The sequence below is a fragment of the Dipodomys spectabilis genome, unplaced genomic scaffold (assembly GCF_019054845.1).
Source record: "Dipodomys spectabilis isolate Male_0828 unplaced genomic scaffold, ASM1905484v1 ptg000069l, whole genome shotgun sequence".
NCBI lineage: Eukaryota > Metazoa > Chordata > Mammalia > Rodentia > Heteromyidae > Dipodomys > Dipodomys spectabilis.
In genome coordinates, this window is record NW_024870746.1 from 7209629 (window position 1) to 7223055 (window position 13427).

At 44.5% G+C, this 13427-nt stretch overlaps 1 protein-coding gene across 2 annotated transcripts in view; it reads left to right on the top strand.

Moving 5' to 3' along the window:
• Nup210l (nucleoporin 210 like) overlaps positions 1 to 13427 on the top strand; it is a 91010-nt gene that overhangs the window by 73311 nt on the left and 4272 nt on the right. Inside the window, exons 31-36 of one of the 2 annotated variants that reach the window (XM_042681814.1) lie at positions 1805 to 1980; positions 3837 to 4054; positions 6246 to 6382; positions 8949 to 9075; positions 11977 to 12126; positions 12873 to 13120. In XM_042681814.1, the coding sequence (XP_042537748.1) occupies positions 1805 to 1980; positions 3837 to 4054; positions 6246 to 6382; positions 8949 to 9075; positions 11977 to 12126; positions 12873 to 13120 (1056 nt within the window). The remainder of the gene's footprint in view (positions 1 to 1804; positions 1981 to 3836; positions 4055 to 6245; positions 6383 to 8948; positions 9076 to 11976; positions 12127 to 12872; positions 13121 to 13427) is intronic. The other variant, XM_042681815.1, reaches the window with a different exon arrangement.

A 13427-nucleotide genomic window follows, 5' to 3' on the forward strand; every position in this document is an offset into this window, starting at 1 on the left:
GCCAGAGGTGGAGCTGTGGCTCAAGTGGTAGTGTGCAAGCCTTCAGCAAGATAGCTAAAGGACAGTATCCAGGCCTTGAGTTTAAGCCCCAGTACTAGCACACACACACACACACACACACACACACACACACACACACACACACACACACACACACACACACACACACACACACACACACACACACACACACACACACACACACACACACACACACACACACACACACACACACACACACACACACACACACACACACACACACACACACACACAAAACCAACCAACTCAAAAAGGAATAAGATGGCTTTTAAGGGACAGGTTTCCTTTGTGTTTTGCTGCTGTTGTTTGGATTTTGTTTTGTTTTGTTTTTCATCCTGGTACTGGGATTTGATCTCCAGGCCTCATGCACTTATTTGGCTTTTTTGTTTGCTTTTCGGTCGTGGGGCCTGAACTGTGGGCGCTTGTCTCTGAGTTTTCAGGTCAAGGCTAGCACTCTACCACTTGAGCCACAACACCACTTCCGCTTTTTCTGCTTATGTGGTGCTGAGTAATCGAACCCAGGGCCTCATGCATGCAAGACAAATACTCTACCACTGAGCCACCTTCCCAGCCCCTCATTTGGCTTTTTGGCTCTTGGCTGGTGCTCTATTACTTGAGCCATACCTTACTTCTGGCATTTTGCTAATTAAGTAGTGGTAAGTCTCACAGATTTTTCTTCCCAGACTGTTTTTGAGCCAGGACCCTCAGATCTCAGCTTTCTGAGTAGCTAGTATTTGTGTAATCCACTGTTCCAGATCAAATTTATTTATTTATTTATTTATTGCCAGTCTTGGGGCTTGAACTCTGGGCTTGGATGCTGTCCCTAAGCTTTTGTGCTCAAGGCTAGCGCTCTACCACTTGAGCCACAGCACCACTTCTGGCCTTTTCTGTTTATGGGGTACTGAGGAATTGAACCCAGGGTTTCATGCATGGTAGGCAAGCACTCTACTGCAAAGCTGCATTCCCAGCCTGTTTCCTTTGTTAAGAGCTAGAAAGCCACCGGCGCCCGGGCCCATAGTAAATCTGATAGTCAACTGTTTTCCTCAAAAACTTTCAGGTTCTCTTTACTTACCAGTTCTAAATATAGCCAGGATTAGCGGGGCGCTGGTGGCTCATGCCTATAACCCTAGCTACTCAGGAGGTTGAGATCTGAGGATCATGGTTCAAAGCCAGCCGAGGCAGGAAAGTTCATGAGACTTATCTCCAATTAACCACCTGAAAACTGGAAATGGCGCTGTGGTTCAAGTGGTAGAGCACTTGCCTTGAGCTGAGGAGATCAGGGACAGTGCCCAAGCCCAGAGTTCAAGCCACCCCCCCCCCCAAAAAAAAAAAAAAAAAAAGCCAGGTTCCTGGGACACAAGTGGCTCATGCTTATCTGTAATCTTAGCTACTCAGAAGGCTGAGATCTAAGGATTGTTTTTCTAAGGCAGGCCAGGCGGGAAAATCCATGACACTCTAATCTCTAGTAAACTACTCAGGAAAAGCCAGAAGTGGAGCTGTAGCTCTAGTGGTAGAAAGTTAGCCTTGAGAAAAAAAATCTTAGGGACAGCACTCAGGCCCTGAGTTCAAGGTCCAAGACTACACATAAAAGTAGCTAGTACCAGTAATAAGTAAATAAACATTCCTTTGCTGTATCTTTTCACTATGTTATCTTCTACAGAAGAGGAATACTACTCCAATTTATCAGATTATAAATCTTAGAATGTGCCAAGAGTTCTTTTCCAATGTACCCTTCTCTGTACTACATTTTTATCTCCCCCAGGTAGCACCAGTGACATACCTCCGAATGAGCAGCTACCCCAGACTATATACAACCCAAGGAAGGACCCTATCAGCCTTTCCCTTGGGCATGTCTGTCACTTTCGTTGTTCAGTTCTATAATAGCATTGGAGAAAAATTCCACACTCATAATACTCAGCTTTATCTGGCTCTGAACAGGTATGGAAGTAAAAAAGGAATGTTGTTTCCGCTGTCATAGAAATCTTGCAGGTTAGGCCAGTATTATTTAGAGGCCTCAATAAATTTCTTTCAAACTCCTAACTTGTAATTTAATCTTTATTTCTTCTTCTGAAACAAAAAAATGGGGCGGACCAGGTGGTACATGTCTGTAATCCTAGAACTTAAAAGGCAGATGCAGAAAGACTATGAATCTAAGACCAACCTGGACTACATACATAGCAAGGTTCTGTCTCAAAAAAAAAATAAATTGTTTTTAGCGTTACTGGTGAAATCTCAGTTTTCTTCAGAACTGAGTGGCCTTACTGAACATATTAATGTATTAATATACTGACCAGGCCTGTACTTGCTTATTCTCTGTTGAAGAATTCTCTCAACTTCTTTTGTTTTGTTTCTTTGACAGTCTTTCTATATAGCACAAGCCAGTCTTAAACTTACTGTATAGTCCATATTGGCCTAGAACTTGTGTTCTTCCTGCCTCAGCTTCCTGATGAGTGGTACAACTGTATACCACCTCCACACCCAGTATAGCTATAATGATGGCACCACCGTGTGTGTGCGTGTGTGTGTGCGTGTGTGTGTGTGTGTGTGTGTGTGTGTGTTGGTACTAAGGCTTGCATTCAAGGTCTGGGCACTGTCCCTGAGCATTTTTTCCCAAGGCCAGAGTTTTACCACTTGAACCACAGCTCCTCTTCCAGTTTTCTGCTCATTAATTAAAGTCTCACAGACATTCCTGCCAAAATTAGCTTTAAACTGAGATCCTCAGACTGCAAATGTGGCTTAGTGGTAGAGTGCTTGCTTAGTATGCATGAAGCTCTGGATTCGATTCCTCAGTACTACATACACAGAAAAAGCAGGAAGTGGCACTATGGCTCAAGAGGTAGAGTGCTAGCCTTGAGCAAAAAAAGCTCAGGGAAAGTGCCCAGGCCCTGAGTTCAAGCCCCAAGACTGACCAAAAAAAAGAAAATCAAGTCACTCAAGGGTGGCTTGTGGTTCATGCCTGTCATCCTAGCTACTCAGAAGGCTGAAATATTAGTATCATGGTTTAAAGTCAGACGGGGCAGGCAAGTACGTGAAACTCCATTTATCCACCAGAAAACTCAAGTGGCATTGTGGCTCAAAATGGTAAAGGTTACCTGATTTAAAAAAAATTGTTTTAAGCCGGGCGCTGGTGGCTCACGCCTGTAATCCTAGCTACTCAGGAGGCTGAGATCTGAGGATTGCAGTTCAAAGCCAGCCCGGGCAGGAGAGACCGTGAGACTCCTATCTCCAATAAACCACCAGAAAACCGGAATGGCGCTGTAGCTCAAGAGGTAGAGCGCTCGCCTTGAGCTGAAGAGCTGAGGGACAGTGCCCAGGCCCAGAGTTCAAGCCCCACGACCGACCAAAAAAAAAAAAAAAAAATTGTTTTAGCCAGGCGCTGGTGGCTCACACCTGTAATCCTTGCTACTCAGGAGGCTGAGATCTGAGGATCAGAGTTCAAAGCCAGCCCAGGCAGGAAAGTCTGTGAAACTCTTATCTCCAATAAACCACCAGAAAACCAGAAGTGGTGCTGTGGCTCAAGTGGTAGAGTACTATCCTTGAGCTGAGGAGCTGAGGGACAGCACCCAGGCCCAGAGTTCAAGTCCCACAACCAACAACAACAAAAAATGTACTGGGATCTTCCCCCAAACTGTTTCCTATCTATTTTCTCTTTACAGACATTCTTGTTTGTGTCTATTTTGCAGTACAGAGGATGGAACTCAGTAGGCTTGTACATACCAGCCAAGCACCCCACCATTGAGCTACAGCTTCAGCCATTCTTGTCAGAAATATCTACCTCTCATGTCTAATTTCAGAGATGACTTGCTGCTTATTGGACCAGGAAACAGGAATTATACTTACATGGCCCAAGCCGTGAACAAAGGGGTGACCCTCGTGGGGCTCTGGGACCGGAGACATCCAGGCATGGCAGATTACATCCCTGTTGCTGTAGAACATGCCATTGAACCAGACACCAATCTTACCTTTGTTGGGGATGTCATCTGCTTCAGTACTCACCTTGTCAACCAGCATGGTCTGTATACTTTCCCCTTCTCAAAACCACAATTCATAGTTTTAAGGACTCAAAGGCAACTAATCCTTAAGAGAATTTTTCTTCTAAATTATCTAAAATCTAGGCCTTGATGAGCAACACTCAATGCTTTTGAGTGTTTAAGTACTTAGTCCTGTTAACTGATAACTGTTTAGTGACTAGACTACTTGTCTCCACAGCCAATTAGAAGTCAGCTAGTTAACTTATCACTACTGAGCACATAGTCCCACTATTATATAAAGCAGATAATATAGGATGTGCTTTCTCCTTCATTCTGCGCTCTTTTTATGAGTGTGTGTGCTGGTACTAGGTCTTGAACTCAGGGCCTCATGCTTGACTTTTTTACTTACGGTTGACATCAATTACATATTTTGAACTTGAATACGCAGAGAGCTATACTATTGAGCCATCAACTACTCCAATCCTGGAATAGTTCCCTTGAAAGCACTTACTACTGTGTGTACTCCAGAGCCAATGAGCTTACTTAACCAGTATTCCCTATGATCATAAATCTCTTATCAGAGACTGGGAAGGTGGCTCAGTGGTAGAGCGCTTGCCTTGCATGCCTGAGGCCCTGGGTTCGATTCCCCAGCACCACATAAGCAAAAAGAAAAAAAAAGCCAGAAGTAGCTCTATGACTCAAGTGGTAGAGTGCTAGCCTTGAGCTGAAGAGCTGAGGGACAGCACCCAGGCCCAGAGTTCAGGCCCCACGACTGGACCCAAAAATAAATAAATAAATCTCTTATCAGTGAAGCATCTTTACAGTAGCAAGGATGGTCCCTGAGTCTTCCATTCTGGAATTTGAGAGCACATCCCAAATACATATCATTTTGGCTGAAGAAGCAAAAGGGCCACAGGTAGGATCAGTAATCCGGTAGCTGAGTAATCTAACCCATCCTTGGCATTCCTTTGTGGCCTGAGTTCAACTAAAATGAACAAATCCTCCCACCAGCTGTCACTGACTTCCTCCCAGGAACAGTCAGTAAGTCAAGACACAGTCGTACTTAGCAGGGTCTCTATGAAACTTAATCATTAAATTTATCCTGAGCTGGGCCTTCAGTGGCTCACGCCTATAATCCTAGCTACTCAGATGGCTGAGATATGAGGATCACGGTTCAAAGCCAACCCTGGTAGGAAACTCTGTGAGACTCTTATCTCCAATAAACCACCAGAAAACCTGAAGTGGCGTTGTGGCTCAAGTGGTAGAGCACTAGGCTTGAGCTGAAGAGCTGAGGGACAGTGCCCAGGGCCAGAGTTCAAGCCAACCAAAAAAAAAAAAATTGTCCTGAGCTGGGCGTCGGTGGTTCACACCTGTTATCCTAGCAACTCAGGAGGCTGAGATCTGAGGATTGCAGTTTGAAGTCAGCCTGGGTAAAAAAGTCCCATGAGACTCTTATCGCCAATAAACTACTCAAAAAAGCCAAAAGTGGGGCTTGGAAGTTGGCTCAGTGGCAGAGTGCTTGCCTCGCATGCATGAGAACCTGGGTTCGATTCCTCAGCACCACAAAAGCAGAAAAAAGCCTGAAGAGGCGCTGTGGCTCAAGTGGTAGGGTGCTAACCTTCAGCTGCAGAGCAGAGCAACAGTGCCCAGGGTCAGAGTTCAGCCCCCATGACCAACAACAAAAAAAAGCAAAGTGGCATTGTGGCTCAAATGGTAGAACATTAGCTTTGAGCCAAACAGGCCCAGGGACAGTGCTCAGGCCCTAAATCCAAGCCTCAGGACCAGGAAAAAAAAAAAAAATTAAATCCTGTACATGACCTGTTTTTTTCCTAGGAACAGTTACATTTTCTAATAAGTAGCTCTTTTCATGATGCTGAATGTCAGCAGGTAGATTTTTGTCATCCTGATGCAAACTAACAAGTTGGATGTTCTTGCTGGGAAGAGATATCTGAGTTCTTGAAAATAATATGGTCTTGCTCTTGCTGCTCTTTTCTAGCTCTCTCTGCTTTCTCTCTGCTCTAGCTCTTTCCTCTCTCTTTCCCAGTGCTCTCTCTCATTCCCAGGCTTTTCCCAGCCACGTGGAGTGCCAACCTTGCCTGGTCCCAGCAGGTATACTGAATAAACCTACCCTTTACCTGAAAAAAAAAATAAAAAAATAATAATATGGTCTTGGTCTACAGATTTGGAGTTTGAATAAGGTTAGAGCCAAGTGCTTTCTCCTGCTTTTCCTAGGTGAGCCTGGGATATGGATGATCTCTGCTGACAGTATTCTACAGACAGACACTGTCACTGGAGTAGGCATAGCCAGGAGCCCAGGAACTGCAACAATTTTTCATGACATCCCAGGAGTAGTGAAAACATACAGAGAGGTATATTTTCAAGTCAAGTATATTGAAGAGGCTAGGTTTACTATTTTCTTTTTTTTTTTTTTTTTTTTTTGTGGTCGTGGGGCTTGAACCCTGGGCCTGGGCGCTGTCCCTCAGCTCTTCAGCTCAAGGCGAGCGCTCTACCATTTGAGCTACAGCGCCACTTCCGGTTTTCTGGTGGTTTGTTGGAGATAGGAGTCTCACGGTCTCTCCTGCCCGGGCTGGCTTTGAACCTCGATCCTCAGATCTCAGCCTCCTGAGTAGCTAGGATTACAGGCGTGAGCCACCAGCGCCCGGCTTAGGGTTACTATTTTCATGTGTTGGGAATATTCACATAGAAAACACATCTTAGGAAATGAAATACATTCACATAACAAATACAAAGCCAGTGAGCAAACTTTATTAGAACATTAACAGTGCTTAGTATTCTTCACCAGAAAAATGACTAATCTGATTTGTTTTAAGAGATCATTGTGGCTAAAGGTTGATATTAGATAGTAGAAGCAAAGGCATACGTCAAAAAACCATCTGGTAGTCTACTGCAGTACTAGAGGTGAAATATGATAGTAGACCAGGAGGGAAGTATGCACAAGGCCCTGGATTGGATCCCCCAACCATACCCATACAGCCACCACCACCACCACCATCAAAGCAAAAAACTGAAGGCTAGGAGACACCGTGTAGTACTTACCTGGCTTAGGCAAGGGCCTAGGTTGCATCCCCAGAACATGAGGGCTGGCCACTGCTGACTCAGCCTATAATCCTAGCTACTCATGAGGCTGATATCTGAGGATCATAGTTCAATGCTAGGCTAAGCAGAAAAGTCCCTGTGAGACTCTTATCTCCAATTAACCACTCACTCAGAAACAAAGTGGCACTGTGACTCAAAGTAGCACTATCCTTGAGCACAAAGAGGCTCAGGGACAGCCTGAGTTCAAACCCCACAATTGACAATAATAATAATAGTAATAATAATAAGCAGGATTAAAAGGTCTTAAGAACTAAGCTATGGGTCACTCCAATATCAAGAGTTAAGGAGTTAGTTTTTCTCCTAGAAAAAACAGGTGTTCTAGAAACCAAGTAAAGAAGACATTTCAAGGAGAAAGGGGTTACCAGCCACACCTGACATACTATTGAAAAGTAAGCTGAAAAGAGATAATAATTTTTATAATATGGAGACTAGTACTGTGAATAGTTTTAGTGGGCTGACAGAAGTAAAAGTTTAGCAACAAGAGGACTTAAGAGCCTTTAAGGGACTGGGAAGGTGGCTCAGTGGTAGAGCGCTTACCTTGCATGCATGAGGCCCTGGGTTCCATTCCTCAGCACCACATAAGCAGAAAAAAAAAAGCCAGAAGTGGCGCTGTGGCTCAAGTGGTAGAGCGCTAGCCTTGAGCTGAAGAGCTGAGGGACAGCGCCCAGGCCCAGAGTTCAGGCCCCACGACCGGACCCAAAAAAAAAAAAAAAAGAAAAAGAACAGGAGCTCCTGAGTTAAAGCACCAGTACTAGCGTGAACACACACACACAACCTGTGATATCAGGCAGTATACTACCAGTATTTTTTTTAAAAAGCAGTCCTGTGAATTTCAAAACAGATTGAGATTACATGAGGTACCAAGCAACAAAGCTTTATAAAGAAACTCACAGTTGTTTTCAAAGGGCACATTATTGCAGTTATTTTAACTAGGGACTCATGGAAGATGACAGTAGGAATGGATAACATTGTCTTGACTTTTTTTGTGTGCCAGTAATGGGGCTTAAACTGAACAAAGTTTTGCACTCACACTTTGATTTTTCTCTCAAGGCTAGCACTCTTACCACTTGAGCTACCTCCACTTCCAGCATTTTGCTAGTTAATTGGGGGCAAGGGTCTCCCCAATTTTTCTGCCTATCTCCAAACTGTGATCCTCATATCTCAACCTCCTGAGTAGCTAGGATAAAATTTTCTTTCTAGGGGCTGGGAAGGTGGCTCAGTGGTAGAGCGCTTGCCTTGCATGCCTGAGGCCCTGGGTTCGATTCCTCAGCACCACATAAGCAGGAAGAAAAAAGCCGGAAGTGGCGCTGTGGCTCAAGGGGTAGAGCGCTAGCCTTGAGCTGAAGAGCTGAGGGACAGCGTCCAGGCCCAGAGTTCAGGCCCCACGACCGGACCAAAAAAAAAAAAAAAAGAAAGAAAGAAAATATTTCTTCCCAAAAGTAAACAAACTTTGTGGTATTCATATATGTGGTCCTAAGAAAGGCTAGCTCGTATGTACTAAACAGATGCTCTGGTTAACATAAGTTATGAGGGGTGGAGAGGAAAGGAACCAAATCTTTTTTATTTTTTGGGTCCGGTCGTGGGGCCTGAACTCTGGGCCTGGGCGCTGTCCCTCAGCTCTTCGGCTCAAGGCTAGTGCTCTACCACTTGAGTCACAGCGCCACTTCCAGTTTTTTTTTTTTTCTTTTTGCTTATGTGGTGCTGAGGAATCAAACCCAGGGCCTCAGGCATGCAAGGCAAGTGCTCTACCACTGAGCCACCTTCCCAGCCCGGAACCAAATCTTTTTAAAAAAAGTTTTTCTTTTGGTTTTCTGACAGGTAATAGTCAATGCATCATCAAGATTAATGCTTAGTTACGATCTCAAGACTTATCTCACCAATACCCCTAATTCAACTGTATTCAAACTCTTCATCACCACTGGCAGAAATGGTGTCAATCTCAAAGGTCAGGAATCTCTTCATAAGTCTAAATGATTGTCTCCATGTTTCCCTTCTCTCAGTATTTACCTTTTTAGATTAATAATGTAAATGTTTAATTTTAAAATTGATTACTTTTTTTGTTGTTGTTGGTCATGGGCCTGGGCACTTCCCTGAGCTCTTCAGCTCAACGAGTGCTCTACCACTTGAGCCATAGCACCACTTCCAGTTTTCTGGTGGTTACTTGGAGATAAGAGTCTCAGGAACTTTCCTACCCAGACTGGCTTTGAACCATGATCCTCAGATCTCAGCCTCCTGAGTAGCTAAGATTACAGGCATGAGCCACCAGCACTGGCTGATTACTTCTCGATGAATAAATCACGGAGTGATAAGAGGCCTCAGAAGTTTTTGTGATACTGGGGATGAAACCCACAGCCTTATACATGTTAGGAAAGAGCTTTACCACTGACCTATACCTCCAGACTGGATTAGGTGGGAGTTTTTTTTTTTTTTTTGGTCCGGTTGCGGGGCCTGAACTCTGGGCCTGGGCGCTGTCCCTCAGCTCTTCAGCTCAAGGCTAGCACTCTACCACTTGAGCCACAGTGCCACTTCCGGCTTTTTTCTTTTTGCTTATGTGGTGCTGAGGAATCAAACCCAGGGCCTCAGGCATGCAAGGCAAGTGCTCTACCACTGAGCCACCTTCCCAGCCCGAGTTTGTTTGTTTTTTTATGCCAGTCCTCGGGCTTGAAATTTGCTGGTTGTTTTGAAGTTTTGTGAGCTGGCTTCAAACTGTGATCCTCTGGATATCAGCCCCTTGAACAGCTAGGATCACAGGTATGAGATACCGGCCCTTAGCAGCAGTGGTTTTTTGGGGTTTTTTTTTGTCGTTGCGGGGCTTGAACTCTGGGCCTGAGCACTGTCCCTGCACTCTTTAGCTCAAGGCGAGCAATCTACTGCTTGAGCCCCAGCGCTACTTTGCCACTTCAGGTTTATTGGAGATAAGAGTCTCATGGACTTTCCTTTCCTGCCTGAGCTGGCTTTGAACCGTTATCCTCAGATCTCAGCCTCCTGAGTAGCTAAGATTACAGGCGTGCGCCACTGCCACCGGCAGCAGTGGTTATCTTTGTGCCTGTCCAGAGGCTTGAACTCAGGGCCTGAGCATTGTCCCTGAGCTTCTTTTGGTCAAGGCCAGCACATTACCACTTGATCTGCAGCTTTACTGCCAGCTTATAGACTTCTACAGGCTGGCTTTAAACTGCAATCCTCATATTTTGGCCTCCTGAGTAGCTAGGATTACAGGCAAAGCCACCAGTGTTTGGCAGATTGTTTTTTGAGTGGGCTCAATTTAATGGCTACCATTCTTCAGGTTTTTTGGTTTTTTTTGGGGGGGGGGGCGGTCATGGGGTCTGAACTCTGGGCCTGGGCGCTGTCCCTCAGCTCTTCAGCTCAAGGCTAGCCCTCTGCCACTTAAGCCACAGCGCCACGTCCAGCTTTTTCTGCTTATGTGGTGCTGAGGAATTGAACCCAGGGCCTCATGCATGCAAGCAAGCACTCTACCTCTGAGCCACCTTCCCAGCCCGTTCTTCAGGTTTTAATAGATATTTAAATACAGAGATTTATTAAGTCCAAGATAAGGCCTAGGAAATCATTTTAAGGCTTTTTTCTAGAGCTGAGATTTTTTGGACTGTTATATATGGAATGATTTTGCTTAGCACTGGCTTATGTTTTGCTCTTCAGTTGTTATTACCCTGCTTAACTGGGAGAAAAAAATTGGATGATAGCATATTCCTGTAATCCAGCACTGGGAAGTCCAAGGAAGAAGGATCTCAAGTGGCTCAGATGTGTTGTTCAGACTATACAGAAGGCAGAGATCAAAAGGAGAGATTTTCAATGCCAGACAGAGCAAAAAAGTCTGAGTCCCATCTCAGCCCATAGTTGGGCATTGTGGCAATGCTATGTAAGAAGTATACAAGGATTGTAGTCCAGACTAACCTGGACATAAACTCCAGATCCTATCCCAAAAATAATTAAAACAGTAAGGGCAAGAGGCATGGCCAAAGCTTTGTGCTTGTCTAACAAGCACAAGGCACTCAGTTCTAACCCCAATACTGGGGGAAAAAAAACAAAAAACACTAAAATGAGGCGAATCCAGGCATGGTAACATATGCCTGCAATACAAGGACCAATTTCCAGCCTGGGCTACCTAGTGGGACCCTGTAAAGGGACAGGGATGGGGATGGGGGGGGCACCCTGTATGTGGCAGGGGACAGAACCCTAATAGATTCTGGATCCTATGCTAGGAATTTTTATACATTGTATATCACTTATCTTATTCTGTAGTAATTACCTTCATTCTTAAGGATGAGGAGATAAGAGCATGGTTAGGAGCAAGAACTTGCACAAGGTAGCAGTTAACCAGCGGCAGACACGTCTATCTCAAAGTACACTATTGGAAGTACAGATGTGGCTCAAGTGGCAGCATGCCAGCCTTCAGTTAAAAAAAAAAAAAAAAAAAAAACCTGGTAAGAACAAGGCCTTAAGTTCAAGCCCCAGAACACACACACACAGTTCTGGTAAGAACGAGGCCTTGAGTTCCAGCCTGCATTGGCTGGCTTCAGACCATCATCTTCAGATCTCAGCCTCCTGAGTAACTAGGTTTACAGTTGTGAGCCACCCACATCTGGTGCCTCCCCTTTTTTCTGAATGTAGGCTCAATGTCTGCCTGGGCAAAACTAGACTGCAATGCCACAGTTCCCTCACAGCTAATACTGCAGGCAAGTGATATAGTGCCCAACTTTTTATTGGTTGAGATGAGATCTCAAGTTGGCCTTAGAACCATGATCTTCCCATAATCAGCCCCACAAGTAAGTAGTGCCCTACTGGACCTAATTGCTTTACACATGGTTAGTGATTTCTTTTTGCTCCTTAGGATCCTGTACTCCAAGACAGGCATCAGCAATTACAAAAGTACTTCTTCCAGAGACGCTCATGTTGTGTCATGTGCAGTTCAGTAATACTTTGCTAGACATTCCAGCAAGTAAAGTCTTTCATGTTCATTCAGACTACAGCATGGAGAAAGGTGGGATCCAGTAGTTTTCTTGTGTACAACTATCACTTGTCTTATCTGACATGAAACTATGGCCATTTTTGTTCAATCTGTTGAACAAAATGGATTGAACCATCTCACCACCATGCAACACTGTTAAATGATTGTTTCTGAACTGCAGGCTATTCCAAGCAAAAGAATAGTATTACCAAGTGGAATGCAGAGATGGGTATAACTTTTAAGATCCCTTGATATAAATCACCTGACCTAAAATTAAGATGTCAAATGTAAAGCACTGGCAGGATAGTGCTCACTGGTCTTTAATCATAGCCCATTCTGAAACTAGTGAAAGTAAAGCTTTTAGCTTAGTGTAAGTGTTCTTGCCCACCATGAGACCCTATCAGCTACACACAGGCACACACAAACACCGTTACTTAGGAAAGTGATTATTCTCAAGTCCTACACTGCCCTGTGTGTACCATCTTACTTGGCATTTTGACTTACTGGTAATGGCACCATTATGCATCCTGTGGGATTGTTTTTTCCTTTGGGTTAGTTTTCATACAACTGAAAGCTCAAGACAGATTCACATTTCCTCTTGAATTTGGCATTTCCTTTAAGCCTCTGGGCTTTCCTGCTGTTTTTTATGTTTGTCAAGGTGATACACAGAGGGGTTTCAGTTAGGTAAGGTAATGAGTACATTTCTTGTCCACCTTCTTACCCCTTCCTCCAATTTTCTCCAACCCTTCCCCCCAATTTTCCTTTTTTATTTATTTCAGGAGTTTATGTCTGCCTTATCAAGGTCCGTCCACAATCAGAGGAGTTGCTCCAGGCCCTCAGTACGGCTGATACATCAGTCTATGGGTGGGCAACACTGGTCAGTGAACGTGGCAAGAATGGAATGCAAAGAATCCTCATTCCTTTCATCCCAGCCTTTCACATTAACCAGTCAGAACTGACTCTTAACCACAAAGACACTGGGGAGATAAAAGTATTGGGAGTGGACAGAGTTCTTGAAAACCTAGAGGTATGTTTCCCTCTAAACCAAAATAGGGATTTGAAATTCATTCTCATTCCATGGTTAAAATTACTAGGTAACCTAATTTAAAAATTACCAGTTTTTTTTTCTTTTTCTGCCAGTTCTGGGACTCAAACTCAGGGCCTGGACATTGTCCCTGAGCTTCTTTGGCTCAAGGCTAGCACTCTACCACTTGAGCCACAGTCCCACTTCGGGCTTTTTCTGTGTATGTGGTACTGAGGAATCGAACCCAGGGCTTCTCGTGCATGCTAGGCGTGCACTCTACTGCTGAGCCACCTTCCCAGCCCGAGGAATT